The sequence below is a fragment of the Leptonychotes weddellii genome, chromosome 8 (assembly GCF_054177405.1).
Source record: "Leptonychotes weddellii isolate Sample4059 chromosome 8, ASM5417740v2, whole genome shotgun sequence".
Lineage (NCBI taxonomy): Eukaryota > Metazoa > Chordata > Mammalia > Carnivora > Phocidae > Leptonychotes > Leptonychotes weddellii.
In genome coordinates this window covers 43,395,412-43,413,485 of record NC_138376.1, presented here as the reverse complement: position 1 = coordinate 43,413,485, position 18,074 = coordinate 43,395,412, and the positions used below count along the sequence as shown (strand labels likewise).

General features: G+C 37.0%; 1 protein-coding gene across 7 annotated transcripts in view; it reads left to right on the top strand.

Moving 5' to 3' along the window:
• DST (dystonin) overlaps positions 1-18,074 on the top strand; it is a 362,599-nt gene that overhangs the window by 307,258 nt on the left and 37,267 nt on the right. For all 7 annotated transcript variants that reach the window (XM_081828451.1, XM_081828446.1, XM_081828452.1 and 4 more), the window contains 11 exons: positions 1,287-1,505; positions 5,020-5,223; positions 6,375-6,606; positions 7,465-7,691; positions 9,176-9,298; positions 9,429-9,530; positions 11,560-11,661; positions 13,805-13,978; positions 14,323-14,478; positions 17,065-17,262; positions 17,861-17,989. In XM_081828451.1, the coding sequence (XP_081684577.1) occupies positions 1,287-1,505; positions 5,020-5,223; positions 6,375-6,606; positions 7,465-7,691; positions 9,176-9,298; positions 9,429-9,530; positions 11,560-11,661; positions 13,805-13,978; positions 14,323-14,478; positions 17,065-17,262; positions 17,861-17,989 (1,866 nt within the window). The remainder of the gene's footprint in view (positions 1-1,286; positions 1,506-5,019; positions 5,224-6,374; positions 6,607-7,464; positions 7,692-9,175; positions 9,299-9,428; positions 9,531-11,559; positions 11,662-13,804; positions 13,979-14,322; positions 14,479-17,064; positions 17,263-17,860; positions 17,990-18,074) is intronic.

Genomic DNA, 18,074 nt, shown 5'->3' with positions numbered 1-18,074 from the left:
TATTCAGACATGTGAGCAGACTAAAGAAATTAATGTATGTTAATGCTTCTGGTAGGAAAATAGCCCACAGCAAAAAAAATGACACAAATATCTGTGCCTAAGATCACATTTTAGAGTATACGTTGCTTTTAAGGTATACCATAGACAAAGTAATAGAGTGTAACTGTATACTGATACTTCCTCTTCTATTTATTCTGGCAGTTTACTTATTTATAACTTAACGTTTCCTTTATTATTTTTACAAGATCTTGACATGAAAAACACTGATAATGATGAAATAATTTCTGTGTAATTCTGTGGTTTATTAGATTACTATGGTGCTCTATCCTCTGCTGTTGGTTTATGATGTGAATTTATACCATAATCTAGATCACTGTGACCAGTCCACAAAATATAGTGTATAGTATAATGTTTTACTCTGATTCTAATATATGTAATTAATTTTGTTGACTAGCAGTTCCTCTTACAATTTCATTTGTGGAAGTTAGTCCTTATTTTGGGCTAGAAAGTAATGTTAATGTTGCTAGACTCATATGAGACTTGTTTTCTAACCTAGAAGACCTACAGGACCTAGAAGGATAGTTGAAGAATTTTGCTTATTATGTTTGGAAAGCTCAGTGTCTTATTCATACACACTTGAGGCTATTTATTTGTTTGTTTATATTTTGGGTTTTGTCACCTAATATTTGGAGGTGGGAGGAGGTTCTCTGTCATTAATCCCATGATTTTTGATGAAGACATAAAAATCCATTGGGTGAATATATCATAATTTATTAGCTTAATCTCCAATTATTGTATTTTTAAGATGTTTTCCACATTTTTGCTATTTCTTACATATATATGGGAAAATGTTTGTTTTATTGTGTTAAGAACACAACATTAGCATATAGTAGAATATTATTCAGCCTTAAAAATGAAGGAAATCCTGCCATATGCAACAATATAAATGAACCTGAAGGATTTTTTTTTTTAAGTTTTATTTTTAAGTAATCCCTACACTCAATGTGGGGCTCAAACTTACAACCCTGAAATCAAGAGTCACATGCTTTCCTGACTAAGCCAGCCAGGTGCCCCTTGAAGGGTCTTTTTAAATTCTAATTAAAACGAACTTTTATACATAGAACTAGTTACAATCTAAATAGGCTTTAATGATTTATTCATTAAGCATATATTTGTTGAGCGCCTGCTTTGCACTAGGCATATAGTGTGAGAAAAAGCATTCTGGAGTACATGTGCTCTTTGGCCTGCTTGGCCAGCTAAACACATTTCATTCTCTTACTTTCTAGAAAAAACTAGACAAGGTGTTGAAGAACTATGATGCCATCTGCCAGGTAAACTCAGAGAGGTATCTACAGCTAGAACGGGCACAGTCCCTGGTTAGCCAGTTCTGGGAAACCTATGAAGAACTTTGGCCATGGCTGACAGAAACACAAAGAATCATCTCTCAGCTTCCTGCCCCAGCCCTTGAATATGAAACTCTAAGACAACAGCAGGAAGAGCATCGGGTAAGCTTGATATTAAAGAGAGGGTTGTATTCTCCATTAGAAGAGAATCGTGATTGTGATGGGGGTTTTTAGCATATGTGCTGCCGAAGCGAGCACTGTCGTGGTGGTTTTTTAATGCAGTTTGATGCCCTACCTTAGGAGATTTTAGCAATATCCTATTCTGGTCTTCACAGTTGCTTTCCTCAGAGTTGCTTACCTGTTTTCCAGAGTAGCAGTGAGAAGACTCATTGTGAATGTCATTAATTATATCACAGCTTTCCTAGAATATATGAAGTATAAGCCATCTTGGTACAAAAACTAAGTTCCCGCTTTAAAATGTTAGAGAAATAAGCTTTTGAAGTACTTCCCATTTATGCATGTTGAATTGCTTCTCATTTACGTATGTCGACTAAGTTTTACACTTCATATGGTATTGGTTGGAGCCATCTAGAATGTAAGCAAAGAGTAGAAATATATCAAAGCAGCATCATACAGACAAGACCACTGAGCTTGGAGGAAATGAACAATACAACAATATGTCAAAACACAAATAATGTAAAAGCTAGCTCAATGGAAAGGAAAAATGCTGAAGTACAAAGACAAGTTGTCTCTCCTTTGTTTTTCACTCTTTTGACGGTTTTTGCTCCTATAAGTATATATGAGTAAACTCTCTAGTGTATTTACATCTACAAATGCGTCATGTTTTAAACATAAATAAAATGGTATTATGAAGCCCTCATTTCAGCAGTTACTTAAATATTAATATTGCCTAAAATTTTGCAAGGGTTTGGGAGAGGGCTCAAGACTATCAGAAAAAAATCTGGGGTTCTTGCTGTTTATGGACTTACGAACCTAGTTTCTGTCTCCCAGATCTGTACAAATTGTACTCTGAGACTATTCGTGTGTGTGCGTGTGTGCATGCATGCACGCATGCATAGAAAGTTTAACTCAGTATATTACATCATTGTTTGAAGGACATGACACACTTCTTATTAATTTTGTTTGTTTACTTTTTTAATCTACTGACATTGAAGAATATCTCTAAGTATTTGTTTACAAGAGCTTTAGTCAACACTTTAATGCAAAATGGAAATTTTATTGAGTTCTATCTACATCAGCAGGAGAAAGACTTAAAAATTATGCAGAATTGAATTTAATTTTAGTATAAAAGTTTTTTTGTGGCAGAAATTCTGATGCCAATCCACTGAATAACTTCTAATATAAAATGTCCCATGGATTTCTTCTATTCTGAGGTGAGATTTCAGTAGCTATGTTTCTAGCATAATATCAGATAATGGAAAAGTTATTACTGAATTATTACTGAATTTCAAAACCGAGTTAATTTTCCCTTTTGAGCATAGTCTTTCAGCTCTCAAATTTACAGTTTCTTATATAAAGGAACTACAAAACTTTGTAACCAAGTCTTCAAATTATTCAGTGAAACTTTTCATAATATTTATAGCCTTCTAGGACAGCATTTCTTCTGTAGCTCCACAGCTTCATCTTCAGCTGTATTTGGGAAGATCTAGTTCATTCTAACCGGGAAAGAAAAACGGCTCCAGGAGCCAGTTACTATATGGTAGATATGTTGAGATCACACGCTAGAAGTGTCTCTAGCGTGACCGGACTTTTATGGCACTGTGTTGCCAAGAACCATTTTGTTACATATGAGGCAAAGGACATCTCCTACTGGGCCCTTTCTCCACACATACACCCAAGTAGACGTGTAGTACTACTAGACATCTAAAAAAGGAATAGTCTAAAAACGGGTCATCTCAGTACGCCCCAAACTAAAGTACGTCCCATGGTGGTGCTGCACAAATGAGATCTGCCTAGATGCTAGGCAACTCAGGAAGTGTCAGCAGAGGTCTCTCATTTTACCTGATAGTCTCTTGATAACTCAAAGTGTAAGCTGGTTTTACAGCCATGCCTTGTAGCATATTGAAACCAGAACATGTGTACACATCCCTTTTTTGTGAGATTGTCTATTAGCTGATATTACAATTACTATCTCCATTCTGTAAGGTAGCATGAATATATGATCTAATAATATGAAACAAAAATAAGAACGTCTCAGTCTGGACCCCTCAGGAGCTAGATCGCAGACATGACCCTCCCATGTTCTTACGCGCAGCAGGTTAGATTTGGACCACCCCGTTCTTTTATTTTAATTGAATTTATGTTTATTTAGCTCTTTTTCAAGAGTTTTGAAACTACCTTCAGAAAAACTTCAAAAATGGTATTGGGGATTGTTGATGATGTAGTGTACCAACTTCCTTAACGGTTTTCAAAATAATTTATATGACTGATTTTAGTGAGTACTTTAAATAAAAATCTAGAGCTGTGTGGCCATCTTGGTGATTCTTGATGAATCATAGAAGTGAAACTATTTGCAGGAGAAGATTGGTGGCTTTTCTCTAGACTATCTTTCCTGAATGTAATTTCTCTCAGAGAAATTTTTGTTGGGGGCTGGGTAGCAAAATTGGAGATATACCTTCTGGTCAGGGCAAGGAACTTCTGCTTAAGGAACCAAGTGGAAGGCTCCTTAGCGCTACAGGGAGGCTAGCCTCAGGGAAACCTGGAAGCAAAGATGGATGTGGCTTTGGATTTGGCCCGTGAAAAACGCTCAGTGGAGGCCCTGGGTTCCATGAAGTGTAGATTTGCCTCCCCAGAAGGAATGGGGCTCCTCCACCTGGATTACACACACACTCATTAGTATAAATATCATTATATCTCTTGATTAGATGACATCATGCAAAGTATGTCATATGTTTTTCTTTAAATGCACTTTACAAGTAATACTCAGTATATAGCGGTGTCAATCAATCTGATAGATTGATTACCCTGTAGCCTTTAACATTTTAAAATAAATACAGATAGATTCATTCATATATGTATCATACATATCCTATATGTACATAGAATAGATTTATACTTAGGTATATATAATGTAATACATATATACACATCTTGTATTGTTTTAAATATATATAATTACAATACCTCGTGGGCTTATATCCCCTTAACTTAGCTTTATGTATAGTTTTTTTCCTCTCTGCATTATGTCTACACTCTGCTGAGCTTCTTTCCTTTTCCTTCCTTCTCTTTCTTCCTTACTCCATTTTAAATTTTTGCATACCTCCTGAGTATACAGAAAGAGACACCAAGAGTTATAGCTTGGTCTCTGTAGGTTGGGGATATAGTGATTTCATAATTCTTTTATGTAATATGACCCTTGCCCAAGTGTACTGCTCTTGATGGGAAATGCATAATGAACTGCGATTCATTATTTCACTCAACCAGCATTTTTGTGTGTTACCCTTAGAGAGACTTTGACATGACCAGACTGTTGTTTATTCTTTCTGTCAGGGGCATCTCTTGCTGGCAAAGAGCAGCATGAGCCATCCTGTGCTAAATGCCTTGTGATGGGGAGGGTGTTTGGAGTTTCTTGCCAGCTGGATGCATTGGGCATGTAGACAGCTGTAATATGGAAGCGTGACCCTGAGATACTGAGAAGCTGTTTGGTTTGTTATAGCAACTGCGAGAGTTGATAGCCGAACACAAGCCTCATATAGATAAGATGAACAAAACTGGGCCACAGTTACTGGAATTGAGCCCAGGCGAAGGCTTTTCTATCCAAGAGAAGTACGTGGCAGCTGACACCCTTTACAGTCAAATTAAAGAGGATGTCAAAAAGCGAGCCGTGGCGTTGGATGAAGCTATTTCTCAGTCTACTCAGGTAATCATTTGCACCAGAAAGATGATTGAGCTCTTCCGAACAGAAGAGCATGGAAACACATTTTCTTGGATCTCCTGATTAAATTTCAACCAAAATTACTTCACTACGTTAAATCTGACTATGGATGTTTTGGCCTCTCAGAGTGGTATTTGGCTGGTCCAGTCCTTGTATTTCTCTGCCTGCTTGTAGATACAATACAAAATAATTTTCAGTGACTTAAGAAACATACAGTTGTCATCACTGTCCAAATATTTAAGTAAGTGTCCATCCAGAGTAGAAAAGAATATTTGCCTTTGGGAGAGACAGAAGAAAATGTTATTACCATTGTTAATGAGACACTCCCAAGAGGGCAATAAGAAGAAAAGACTGCATGGACTGAGTAAGAAGGAAAAAATATAAAGTTGGAAATTGATGTTTTTCTTTTTCGAAAATACTTTTTTTCAAGACATTGAATTTGAAATTGCCTACAGATTTTCCATTTTCAGAGTTGAGCTTTAATCATTAGATACGCTGACATTAGAGTGGTCCATTTTCTGGAATCCTGTGTGATGATTCCTTTAATATTGAGGATAGTGTAGAACCTGGGCCTGAGCGAGTTTTTATAACTTTGCTTTATTGTCTGTGGTACCTTCCAGACAAAACTTTAAAATGCTTTCGTGAATCTGATTATGTGTTTGACCATGAATGAAATTCAGACTTCTATTACAATGTCAGGGAGGCTTTTGTTTTTGTTTCATTTTTAACATTTTTCAGTTCAGGAAATTTATAACTTAAGAAATACCTTTATTCTCATCAAAAATGCTCTTGAGTCTTACACTTAATAATACAGCTTTTTAGGATACCAAAGTAATGAGTAAAAACAAAACAGTTTTGATAAAAAAAACACACAGATTATTGGACTTAATTCTTAAAATTCGTTTGAATTATGATAAAATGAAGCAACGGATAAGATGCTGGTATCAGGTAGTCCATTTATATATTAACCAATACTGTTTCTGACAAATACACTCAATTGGGTAGATATATTAACAGAGGATCAAAGATTTAATTCTTGATTGAGACATTAGATGGTTTCTTTTTTTTTCATTTAAATTTCACTTTTGATATCACAGGTCTTTTCCCCATAAATTATCCCTTTGATTTACTTCTAGTTCCATGACAAGATAGACCAGATCCTTGAGAGCCTGGAACGCATCGTGGAGCGTTTGAGACAGCCACCTTCGATCTCAGCTGAGGTGGAAAAGATTAAGGAGCAGATCAGTGAGAATAAGAACGTGTCAGTAGACATGGAGAAGCTACAGCCATTGTATGAAACTCTTAAAAAGCGCGGAGAGGAAATGATCGCAAGATCTGAGGGCACTGACAAAGACATATCTGCCAAAGGTAATAATTTCAGAATAAGGAAACAATAGAGCTTTACTTTTAAAATAATTCTAAATGTTCATGCCGTTTACTGACAGTCTAATTGCATAATAAAGTGCCAGATTTTAGAAAAGGTATTACCAGTGGGGTTGAAGGGCTATGTACATAAATCCCTCATTAATATTTTCCTGTGTTTGTGGAATCAGTTACATATACAACGTGACATTATGCAAAAGCCATGTGTTCTCTGGGACTTTTAAACCAGATGTTTGAAAGATGACTCTAAAAACACCAAACCTAGGGGTTTTTTTCCTTATTACTAATCATACACTACTTTACATAATGGGTACCCCAGAATGGGTGTTCCCATAGCCACAGAAATGGCAACCACGACCTTAGCCAGCCATCTTAAAGATAGGAGCTGGGCGGTCCAAAGGAAAAGCACACACATAGATTAGTGGAAGTTTATGATAAGAAACAAGCCCAAAATACGTATCCTACATTGTTAAATTCCTAGAACTGAACAGACATTGTTATTCTTGATTTGGAGAGCTTATGTGGTTATGTCATTTTCTTTGGAATTAAGGTCAGCCTTGGTAAACTTGAAACTTAGGTCTACTCTGAGCTTACTTGCCTTTGAGTGTCTACTTTTGCCAAAAAGAGCCTTGGTTCAGGAAGAGTAGGATGCCCTGAGGTCTTGCCTTTGGAATATGCTGTGTTGGGCCTTGTGATACCCAGTAGACTGGGGTCAACCAAAATTAGATCCAGTTTTAGATACTTAGCAGATTGAATCACTGTTGCTATGTGAACTGAAACATTTGGCTTTGTTGCTTAAATGGCGCTAACATATTGCCTTTTTGATACTATTTTGTGTCATAGCTGTTCAGGATAAGCTTGACCAAATGGTTTTCATTTGGGAGAATATACACACACTGGTGGAAGAAAGGGAAGCCAAACTACTGGATGTAATGGAATTAGCAGAAAAGTTCTGGTGTGATCACATGTCATTGGTAGTAACCACTAAAGATACACAAGATTTCATCCGGGATCTAGAGGATCCTGGAATTGATCCCTCAGTAGTTAAACAGCAGCAAGAAGCAGCAGAGGTAAGCAGAAAATCTCCCTTAAAGTTAAAAAAAAAAAAAAAAAAAAAAAGTTGTGGTGTAATGAAACCTGGATTCCTTTGGTAAATATTCAGAATTGCTCTGTTAAAATTTATATTTCATTCTGAAAGTGGAATGCCTGGTGATGTAGTAGGAGATAGGTTATACCCCAAAATTTCATTTAGTACGTATTTTAAAAGTTTCTCTGCATCCCCACTGCTTCTGCCTTATTTCAGGGCCTTGTTAGCTCCGTTTTTGGCTTCTGAAGTCATCCAGAGTGGTAGCCCTATCTGCAGAGTCTCTTTCCTTCCCAGGCCTCCAACCTTGCCATCAGTCTTCTCTTCAAATCTGATCTCACTGTATCGCTGCTTCAAACCCCTCGGAGGCATCCACTGCTTACTGTATCGAGTCCAAACTCCTTCCAACAGTGGACTGGGCTCTCACATCCTAGCATAGGCCAGCCTGTGTCTCCAAAGCCGTTTTGTCCTGCTGCTGCTTTATTAGAAAGTGGCTCCCTCAGCCCACTGCGGTGTGCTCTTTCTAGTCTCTGTATCTTTGCACATTAGTTTCCTTGAGTGGAATGGCCCTATCTATTTTATTTGTACCCCCAATGCCTAGTTTAGGGCTTGGTTTAAGTTTATGAAGTGTTTCTCGAGTGAATGAATATATTTAACCAAGAAGATAAAAGTAAAAGTAGAACACTGCATTTTTCTCCTTTTTTTTTTTTTTTGTAGTTTACAAGTCCTAGGGAAATGACATAAAATTTAATCCAGAGCTAGATTATCCTAAATCTACTAACAAGTATGCTAATTTGTATGAAGTTTTCAAACTCATATTTTACTTACATCTATTTTGTTGTTATTTTATTCTTTATGCTCTATTCTTTGCAACTTTCAAATATACAATATAGTAGTATTAACTACAGTCACCATGCTGTACATTATATTCTCATGACTTCTTTCTTAATAACTGGAACTTTGTACCTTTTCACCTTTTCACCCCCTTCGCCCATTTCTCCTTACCCCATCCCCTGACTCCAGCAACCACCAATCTGTTCTCTGTATCTGGTTTTGTTGTGTGGGGAGCGGGTAGGGTTTTTTTAGATTTTTTTTTTTTAGACCACTTAACCTGTATTTTAAATGAATATTGCCAAACTGTTCTGTTTGGAACAAAAAATATATTTCTACACTTTTCATTGTTATTAATATTTAAAGGAGCTTGTTCTGGTATTTGTTATATAGAATTAATTCTTTAAATATTGTTTTCATAATAAACATTTGATGTCTGTTACAAAGGGTGCTGTTTTTTTCTTTAAAATATTTCTTCTTACTGAAAAAACTTATTGCAGAAGCTTGGAAAAGAGAAAGAAGAAGAAAATTGATCTTAATCCCACCTCCTAGAAATAACTCTAATTAATGTCTTCGTGTGCATCTTTTTAGTTCCAGTGTGTTTTTGCTTAGAACTCTAAGGCTTATTTCTTATTGTAGGCCATCAAGGAAGAAATAGATGGACTACAGGAAGAGCTGGATATAGTTATTAACCTGGGTTCTGAACTCATTGCTGCGTGTGGGGAACCCGATAAACCCATTGTCAAGAAGAGCATAGACGAGGTACCGCTGGCCTATTTCCTTCTCTCACTAGAATGCATTTTTAAAGAGATCTTGTTTAACTAAAGCATATTTGCTAGTAGTTGAAAACTTAAGACATGACACTAAAAGAGTTCTAATATTTATGTTGTAGTTAAATTCAGCCTGGGATTCTCTAAATAAGGCTTGGAAAGACCGGGTGGACAAACTGGAGGAGGCGATGCAGGCTGCCGTCCAGTACCAGGACGGACTGCAGGTAGGGGGTCACGGCGGGGCTGCTGGGGGAGGAAGCATGTGACTGAGGGCTGCAGATGCTCACATGGGCACCGCCCCAAGGGCTGTGAGCGTGCGAGCAACTGCCTCGCCTACTTTGGTTCGTGTTTTGCCTTCTAGAAGGTATTTCTTGAGATCCGTGTAGACCTATAGAGACATCTAAGTACATTTGTATACACATGGTGAAATTTACTTTGAAAAGAAAAATTTTAATGTTTAACCAGACAGCGAGATGGAACCGAATCGGAGTTCTGTTCTAAAGTTGAGTGGAGTAAGATGAAAGGAGTAAACACTATCTAAAAATATCACGAAGTTTAAAGTCAGAAGTAAAGAAATTTGATTTGAAGCCAGTGTTCCCTGTGAACTAAAATAGATTTCTGTTTTATTAGGTCATAATCTGTTGTGTAAAATGTAAAATGTTTTTCTTACTTTCCATATACATAATTCCTTTTCATTGTTGTTTTTCACAGCCCTTAAGGGTTCTCATTCCGTTTATTAACCATTTTATAAGTTTCTTTTTTTAAATAAAAAATCGTCTTGTCAGATGAGGCCAACTCAGGGACATTTCTCTCCCTACCTTCTTCAGCCTTATTCCATTTCCTCCTAACAGTCTGGCCAACGTTGACTCTGTCATTCCTCCTACCATATGGAAAAAGCCCTCCTGAGTATTTCCATAACAGCAAGTGAATATTATTTTTAAAGCTCCGATGAGAACATCTTTTCCTTTTTATTCCATTCCTTTTCTATATTTGTAAAAATAAATATCACAAGCCAGGCTTTATGCCAGCTGAAAGTGTTTTGAACTTTGGAAATATATGAAAAAATTCACTACAAATAAGATCTTATATAACTTTCCTCCTTCCCCCACTTTTTAACCAGAGAGATAATTTATTGGTTAGGTTTCAATGGCCAGTAACTAATCAGGCTCCAGCCCTCAGTTTGTGAGACCAGGTCATAATTTTCTCGTACTGTTGGTAAATGACTGAGTTGTGCCCTCTCCATGGCTAGAGGTGGCGCTGCCACCATTTGCAGCCTTTTGACCTCAGGAGCCATTAGCCATCAAGGTCACTGGCTGGGCGCCAGGACCCACACTCTCTCCTTACGCCTGCGAGAAAAACATGGCCCGCTAGAGGTTAGTAGCCTCACCTGTGGGAATGAAGGGCCACTTGATTTGGTAAATAGCTGGGGCTAGCTAGAACTAGATGTTAAAGGTCCAGAAGCTCTAGACGTTTCAGGGTTTGATTGTAAAGTAAAATGAATTTTATTTCCTGGGTTGCTGCTTAAATTCTTGGGTTTATTAATGATAACTAAAAATACCAGGTAGTTTCCAAGATTCTTCCTCCTCCTATATGGTCTGGCAACTTCATTAAAGTCCATTATAATTTTGTGTATTCAGTATCTGAAAGAAATGTGAGTCGTGCCTTTCTTAAAATGTTTGTATTACCTAACAAGAACAGGAAAAAGAGATTCTGTAGTCTGTGTTGTAATTCAGAATAATGGTCATAATATTAATCTTTGTAGGTGCAGGATTTTAATGCTAATCTAAATAATATGTAAGGCTTTAGTTGGGCCAAATATTTTGCTCAAGTGCTAAACAATAAACTTCTTGCTTATTTGAATAAGCAGATGGATTTGAATCTTTTTCTTTCAATGAATTTACATAATCTGCCTCTTAGACATAAGAAAGCATGGAGAATTCTGTTTCATGTGTCGGAATTTTAAAACTTTTTTTCAAGTGCACATTTTTTGAAAGTTCTTAGTATTCTAAGATTCTACTCAGAAAAAAATTTCCTTTGCAAACACGGACACAGAATTGGAGGTTACATCTATTGCATATTTGGGACAATTTTTTCAGCATATTGTTGCTTTTATTTAGGTGAACCATCTTAATTTGTAAAATAGGCTCATTCCTTAATACCTGTATAGATTTATGATTGTACTTTTCTGTAACCCTTGGGATGTTATAGCAGTTTCAGATGTACTAATAGCTCGTGGACTAATGTGTTTTTCAGGCCATATTTGACTGGGTAGATATTGCGGGTGGTAAATTAGCTTCAATGTCACCAATTGGAACAGATCTTGAAACTGTCAAGCAGCAGATTGAAGAGCTAAAGGTATGCGTGGCCTTCATTAATTTCAAAGACTGCATTTTACGTTCTTTATACAGGGGATTCTTTACGCAAATTTATTTTACATAATTGAAGTATTAACATTTTGATTGTAAAACTGGTTTAATATGGTGCTTGTACATAATGAGCAGCATATAAGTGCTCATTAAATGATATAAAATACCAGTCTTCTTATTATTAAGTCAGTCCCTGTTCATTATAGAAAAGTCAGAAAATACAAATAAGCAAAAAGGTGGCTTTTTAAAAGCCACTCAAAATGTTATGTACCCAGAGGCAACTACTCTTTAGATTTGATTTATAGCCTTTCAAATATCCTCCTGTTGGGAATGCAATGAGGAGGGGGAGGGACTGGTGGGGTGTGAGGGGGCGTTTTATACATATGTACCTCATACTATAGGGATTTTCGTAACTTCATTATTCAGTAGTGTTTCCTTGCCCTCAGTACACATATAGCGACATTTTTGTTTTCTTCAGTGGGTCAGAGTAATCCATTTAGTCTAACAGGCTAAAGAAACATCCGTATTATAATAGTGTTTCCCAAAATGTTTGTTTTGTAAAAATGTTTCTTGTTTTTCATCTGCTTTCCTCTGTAATTTTTGCTTTTGTGGTTCTTGATCTCCAGCTGTGAAAATGGCTGGACTGTTTCCTCTTTGAATTCCTCTGTGCTGCTGATGATTTATCCAAGTGGGATCAGCTGTTTCCTTCCTAATTTCAAGTTTCCATGCACAGAGACATCACACCATTTTCGATGAACTCTCCTAGATTTTTGTATACAATTATTACCTGGCTTTAAAATGGTAGCCTTTTCATCTCTAAGTACAATTTAGAGTATTTCATTTAGAAATTATTATGGTTACCATCATTACACTGCGATTTTTTTTCTTTAACTTTATGTAGTCATGTAGTAAACACATGATACACTTTAATATGTACATTCACGGGTGTGCAGTTTTGGATATTTACATATATCTCAGTAGTTTCCATACAGCAGGCTGCTTAAGAGTGCTTTCTCTGAAATTAGAATGTCTGACATTACCTCCCAGTGCATCCACTTACTTAGCCAAACACCCTTGCAACAGTTACCTAACTGGTCTCACTTTTATGTCCTTAGCATAAATTGAGAATAAAATTATTTTCTTTATAGGTTTAGTGAAAACAAAGCAAGTATTCACGATACCTTAGCTAGTATTTTTTAATTATTATTTTTATGTTTGAAAAAAATTAAGGGACTGTTTAGTCATTAATGACTTATTATTTAATAATTTACTATTACAGATTAAAAATAAATATTTTATGAAAGGACAGTTTCCTACTACAAGCAACCATTTGCTAACCTGTGTTGGTTGGCAAAGCTGAGATTATTAAATACATGTTTAGTGAGCGCTGGGAGAAAAAAGTAATGTTGTTCTGAGTAAGCAGTGGGTGAGGCATAGGAATAACTAACTATTACCGCAGCACAGCTATGGAAAACATAAAACGTTCAGTGGATACAAGATGTGTGTATGTGTTTGAGCAGGCAGTGTTAATCTGCATTTCTTAGAGACATATTTGGGGAGTTTCATATATGTCAGTGTATTTTTTATTTTATTTTCTATAATTTCAAAGCTCACATATTGAATATATATAGGTATTGGAATAAGGCTAGACTTGAAATTTCTTACCTTTTTTTACTGTAGAGAGCAAAAGTGTGAACTATCAAAATTACAAATAGAAATATCTTTCCTGGGGCGCCTGGGTGGCTCATTCGTTAAGTGCCTGCCTTCGGCTCAGGTCGTGATCCCGGGGTCCTGGGATCGAGCCCCGCATCGGGCTCCCCGGTTGGCAGGGAGCCTGCTTCTCCCTCTCTCACTCCCCCTGCTTGTGTTCCCTCTCTAGCTGTCTCTCTCTCTGTCAAATAATAAAATCTTAAAAAAAATATATCTTTCCATCATAAAACATCGAATAAAGAAAAAAGATTTCCCTCATCTTTTTTTACTTACAACTCTTTTGTGTTAGATTTTTATTCCTCTTCACCTTCCTGACTATAAAAAGTACGAATTAGAATAAATATTGAATCCATAGAATTTTTGTTTAAAGTTCTGATTTAGAACAAATTTTTCCTATGTATCTCTTTTTTTAAAAAAAATAGCAATTTAAGTCAGAGGCCTACCAACAGCAGATAGAAATGGAGAGACTGAACCATCAAGCAGAGCTTTTGCTGAAGAAAGTAACAGAAGAGAGTGACAAGCACACTGTTCAAGACCCGTTAATGGAGCTGAAATTGATATGGGATAGTCTGGATGAAAGAATTATCAACAGACAGGTAAACACTGACACTTTCATTAAGAAGTTAGAGAAGTTCAAGTTCATATATTAAGGTAAAATCATTATTGAAAGAGAAAATTAGGTGATTAGGTACATAAACTTTTGAAGCCCCTAAATTCTTATTTTATTAGAATTCTTCCTGCTTCTTGAAACATGCCATTTTTAACCACAAGGAATTTCAAGCTTAAAATGTAGGATATGATGATTGGTCTTCATCGGATATACTTACAGAGTTATATAGCATGCAACAATTGATTTTTTTGCCTTTGTTAGTTTTATAAGTGTATGTCATTCATTATATCAAATTCATATGGATTTTCTTCCTCTCTACTTTTTTTGTAGCATAAGCTGGAGGGGGCTCTGTTAGCCCTGGGCCAGTTCCAGCACGCCCTGGATGAGCTGCTGACGTGGCTGACGCACACCGAGGGCCTGCTCAGTGAGCAGAAACCTGTAGGAGGAGACCCTAAGGCCATTGAAATTGAACTTGCCAAGCATCATGTATGTAGCTGTTCTTGTGTGTCGTGTTTCTCTATGCATTTAGAGTGCCATCAGATTGTTTTCTGGTAGGCTTCCTCTTGATGCATTTTTCAAGTTTATGATTACAGCACAGTTCCACATTTGACATTTGTAACTCATGGTCAAACTATTTAAAACACACTTTTTAAAAGATTATAATCAAAATTTTTTCTCCATTGTCCAAGGCAGTTGTCAAGAATAGCAAGGGTGGGAAACTTCTGGCAAAGTTTTAAGGCTGCATGGCAAACATTGGTTTAAATCCCTGATTATCCCTGTCACTGGATTGACACAGCCTAGTTTTAAAAGTTGTTGGGGAAAGCCTGTAAGGCTCGAAATGTTCCACTGCAGGCAGTGTGTGTGTTTTTCCTCTGGTCACTCTTATCCGAGTGTCCCACCTGCTGCTCGTGTGGCACGTCGCACATTTTTTCTATTTGCCGGTATGTCTCTCACTGTGTGGGAGTTTGCTCTGCAGTCTCTGTGTCTCTCTTACTTCCCACTGGCTTCCTGTGTCTTTAGTCCTTTTCTTTCTGAATCAGTCTTTAACAATATTTATTATGTTTACAAGGGTTTTTATATGTCTTGCACTTGATTTAAAGCTTTAAATTAAAAATTTTAATCTTGAGGTACATGCAAAACAACTTTATATTGTTGTCGTCTTTGTGGCATTTGGTTGACAGTTCTTAATAGAAAATTCCTATCTCTGCACAGCCTGAAGGGTTTAGGGAGCAGGAAAGCATGGAGCTGACCACAGTGGGCCCCAGACTGATAGCAGGAGGCATCTTCTGGGCTTTAGATGATCTCCAGCCTAGGTCACCGGAGCAGACCTCACAGGGGTTGAGAGCTGAGCTCTAGCTTATTACGATAAAATTCATTTGCCCAGAAAAATAAATCCTGAAACCCAGTTGTTAGAATCTTTGTGCAAATGACCAAAGCCATTGACTTGGCCAGGAAAAGTGAGATAAATACATTTTTTTCAGAGAAAAAAAATGAAAAGAAAATTCTCTGTCTCTTAAGTCAGTAGGCTTAAAGAATAAAAGGTTATGCTCAGTAGAATTTATCCTGACAGTCAACAGTCTATCATAGAACTTCAAGATTCACATTAATAGAGGCATCTTATCTAAGGTTAGGTCCTAAATTCTGACCTTATATATAAGTTTTCCTTGATTATCAAATAGTAAATGTTTAATAGTTTTACATATTTATTATCATATTAGAATGAATGGCTTTTGGCACTTTACTATCATTATAAATAGTTTTTTAGTATTCTTGGTTTAGTTTTCCTTCTTTTATACTTTTCCCTATAGTAATTGTACTCTAATTTAAATTTCTCTCCTGCTTGGGCCACCTGGGTGGCTCAGTCGTTTAAGCGTTAACTCTTGGTTTCGGCTCAGGTCATGATCCCGGGGTCCTGGGATAGAGCCCTGTGTTAGGGCTCTGTGCTCAGCAGGGAGCCTGCTTTTCCCTCTGCCTCTGCCCCTTCCCTGCTCACATTCTCTCTCTAAAATAAATAAATCTTTAAAAAAAGTTTTCTCTCTGTATAGTCTATATGGTCATATATAGTCTATATATATATAGTCATTGCCCAACCATATCTGATAGGCAATTAGGACTAATTTTGTATCATTAATATTTTTTTATTACTTAATGTCTGTCTTATACTTTTGTAAGAGCAGTAATGACTAGTCAGACTGTCTCTGCATGAAAAGATGTTTATTCCCATAGTGTGAGTTGATATAGAGTTTACATTTTCATAAACTTAGCATTTGTCCTTAAAAGCAGCATATATTGGTGACAGGAATTTTATAGAATACAGTAGCGGCGGGGACATGACACGCCCTGATGCACTTATTTTGGTAGGGCATGAGTAGGGATCTTTTAGTTCTGTTTATTTATCTGTCAGCAGTTAGAAAGGTCTACTTCTCCCTTCTCCTTCCATTTCTTAAAGGTCAGAAGTGAAAGGGCTTAAACTCACCAGCCCAGTTGCTGGAAGGGAGGGAATCTTTCCATCCCTCTCCTTTCTTCTCTGGCCCCTAGGCTCTGCCTTATGTAGCAGGACTTGGACCATTTAGAAGAATGAATTTTATAGATTTACCTTTATATTTTGGCCACAAGAATATTTAACTCTTACCTCTGAAAGTGATTAGTACTGTTAACCTATCAAAGTACATGCTTTTTTAAAGATCGCTCCTTTTTGAAAATTGTTTACTTAAGACATGAAAATTAAGTTAAATTAAAATGAGTTTGAATCAAATGAAAACGTATAGAACATTTTAATTATAATCTCCAGATATTTAATGTCCTCAATTGCAAGGTTATTCAATGCAAAAGAACTAACAAAATGTTCTTACGTAATCATTTCAGGGACTGTTGGTAGACTAAAGGTATATCCAGGAAAGCTGCAAAGTTAAGGGAAAAGAAGTTCACCATTTTAACACTTTCTTGTGTTAAAATTCTATGCCTATGATGTTTTTGCTTCAGAATGTTTTATACTCAGAAAATAAAAGTTGCTTAAAAGCGATGTTAACATGTTATGAGCTAGTAAATATAGTGTTATCTTAATATTTTCAGGTGCTTCAAAATGATGTATTAGCTCATCAGTCCACAGTGGAAGCCGTTAATAAAGCCGGAAATGATCTAATTGAATCAAGTGCAGGAGAAGAAGCAAGCAACCTTCAGAACAAGCTAGAGGTTTTAAATCAACGCTGGCAAAATGTTTTGGAAAAAACAGAACAAAGGAAGCAGCAGCTGGATGGTGCCTTGCGCCAGGTGAATAAGAGGATAAATTCTCAAACTTCCGTTGGCCTGCAGGACCAAAATAGCATGGAATTCTGGGGCGCCTGGGTGGCTCAGTCGGTTAAGCATCCAACTCTTGATTTTGGCTCAGGTCATGATCTCAGGGTCATGGGATGGAGCCCTGTATCAGGCTCTGCATTCAGGGGGGAATCTGCTTGAGATTCTCTCTCTCTCTCCCTTTGCCCCTCCCTTGGCCCCCATGCTCTCTCTTTCTCTCTCTCTCTCTCTCTCTCTCTGTCTCTCTCTAAAATAAATAAGTCTTTAAAAAAAAATAGCCTGGAATTCTTTGATTGGTTTGCAGACTGTTGTTTGATTTTTATTCCTCAGGAGAGGAGTAAAAATAAGTGGGATAAAGAACAGAGCAGATGAGAAGGCAGCCCTCTGGTTCTTAGTGTAATAGTCTTACCTGCCAGAGCTCTCAGGATGAGGAAAGGCAGCAAATCCATCTGCACCTGCCTGCTCTTAAGCATGCACAGAGAGGCTTAGCAGGCTGGGATTGTTTAAACCTTGTTTTCTGCTGGAAAGTGACAATGTGTTTATGGCCCGAACTTAAAACTCTCTATCACTCCAGGCCAAAGGGTTCCATGGTGAGATTGAGGATTTGCAGCAATGGCTAAGTGACACAGAGCGTCATCTGTTAGCATCCAAACCTCTGGGAGGTTTACCAGAGACAGCCAGGGAGCAGCTTAATGCCCACATGGTAAGTATATTATTTCCTACAGCTCTAGCCTCCGATTAAGACACTGACCATTTTGCGTGGGCCCTGGTGATAAATAAATTGTGGG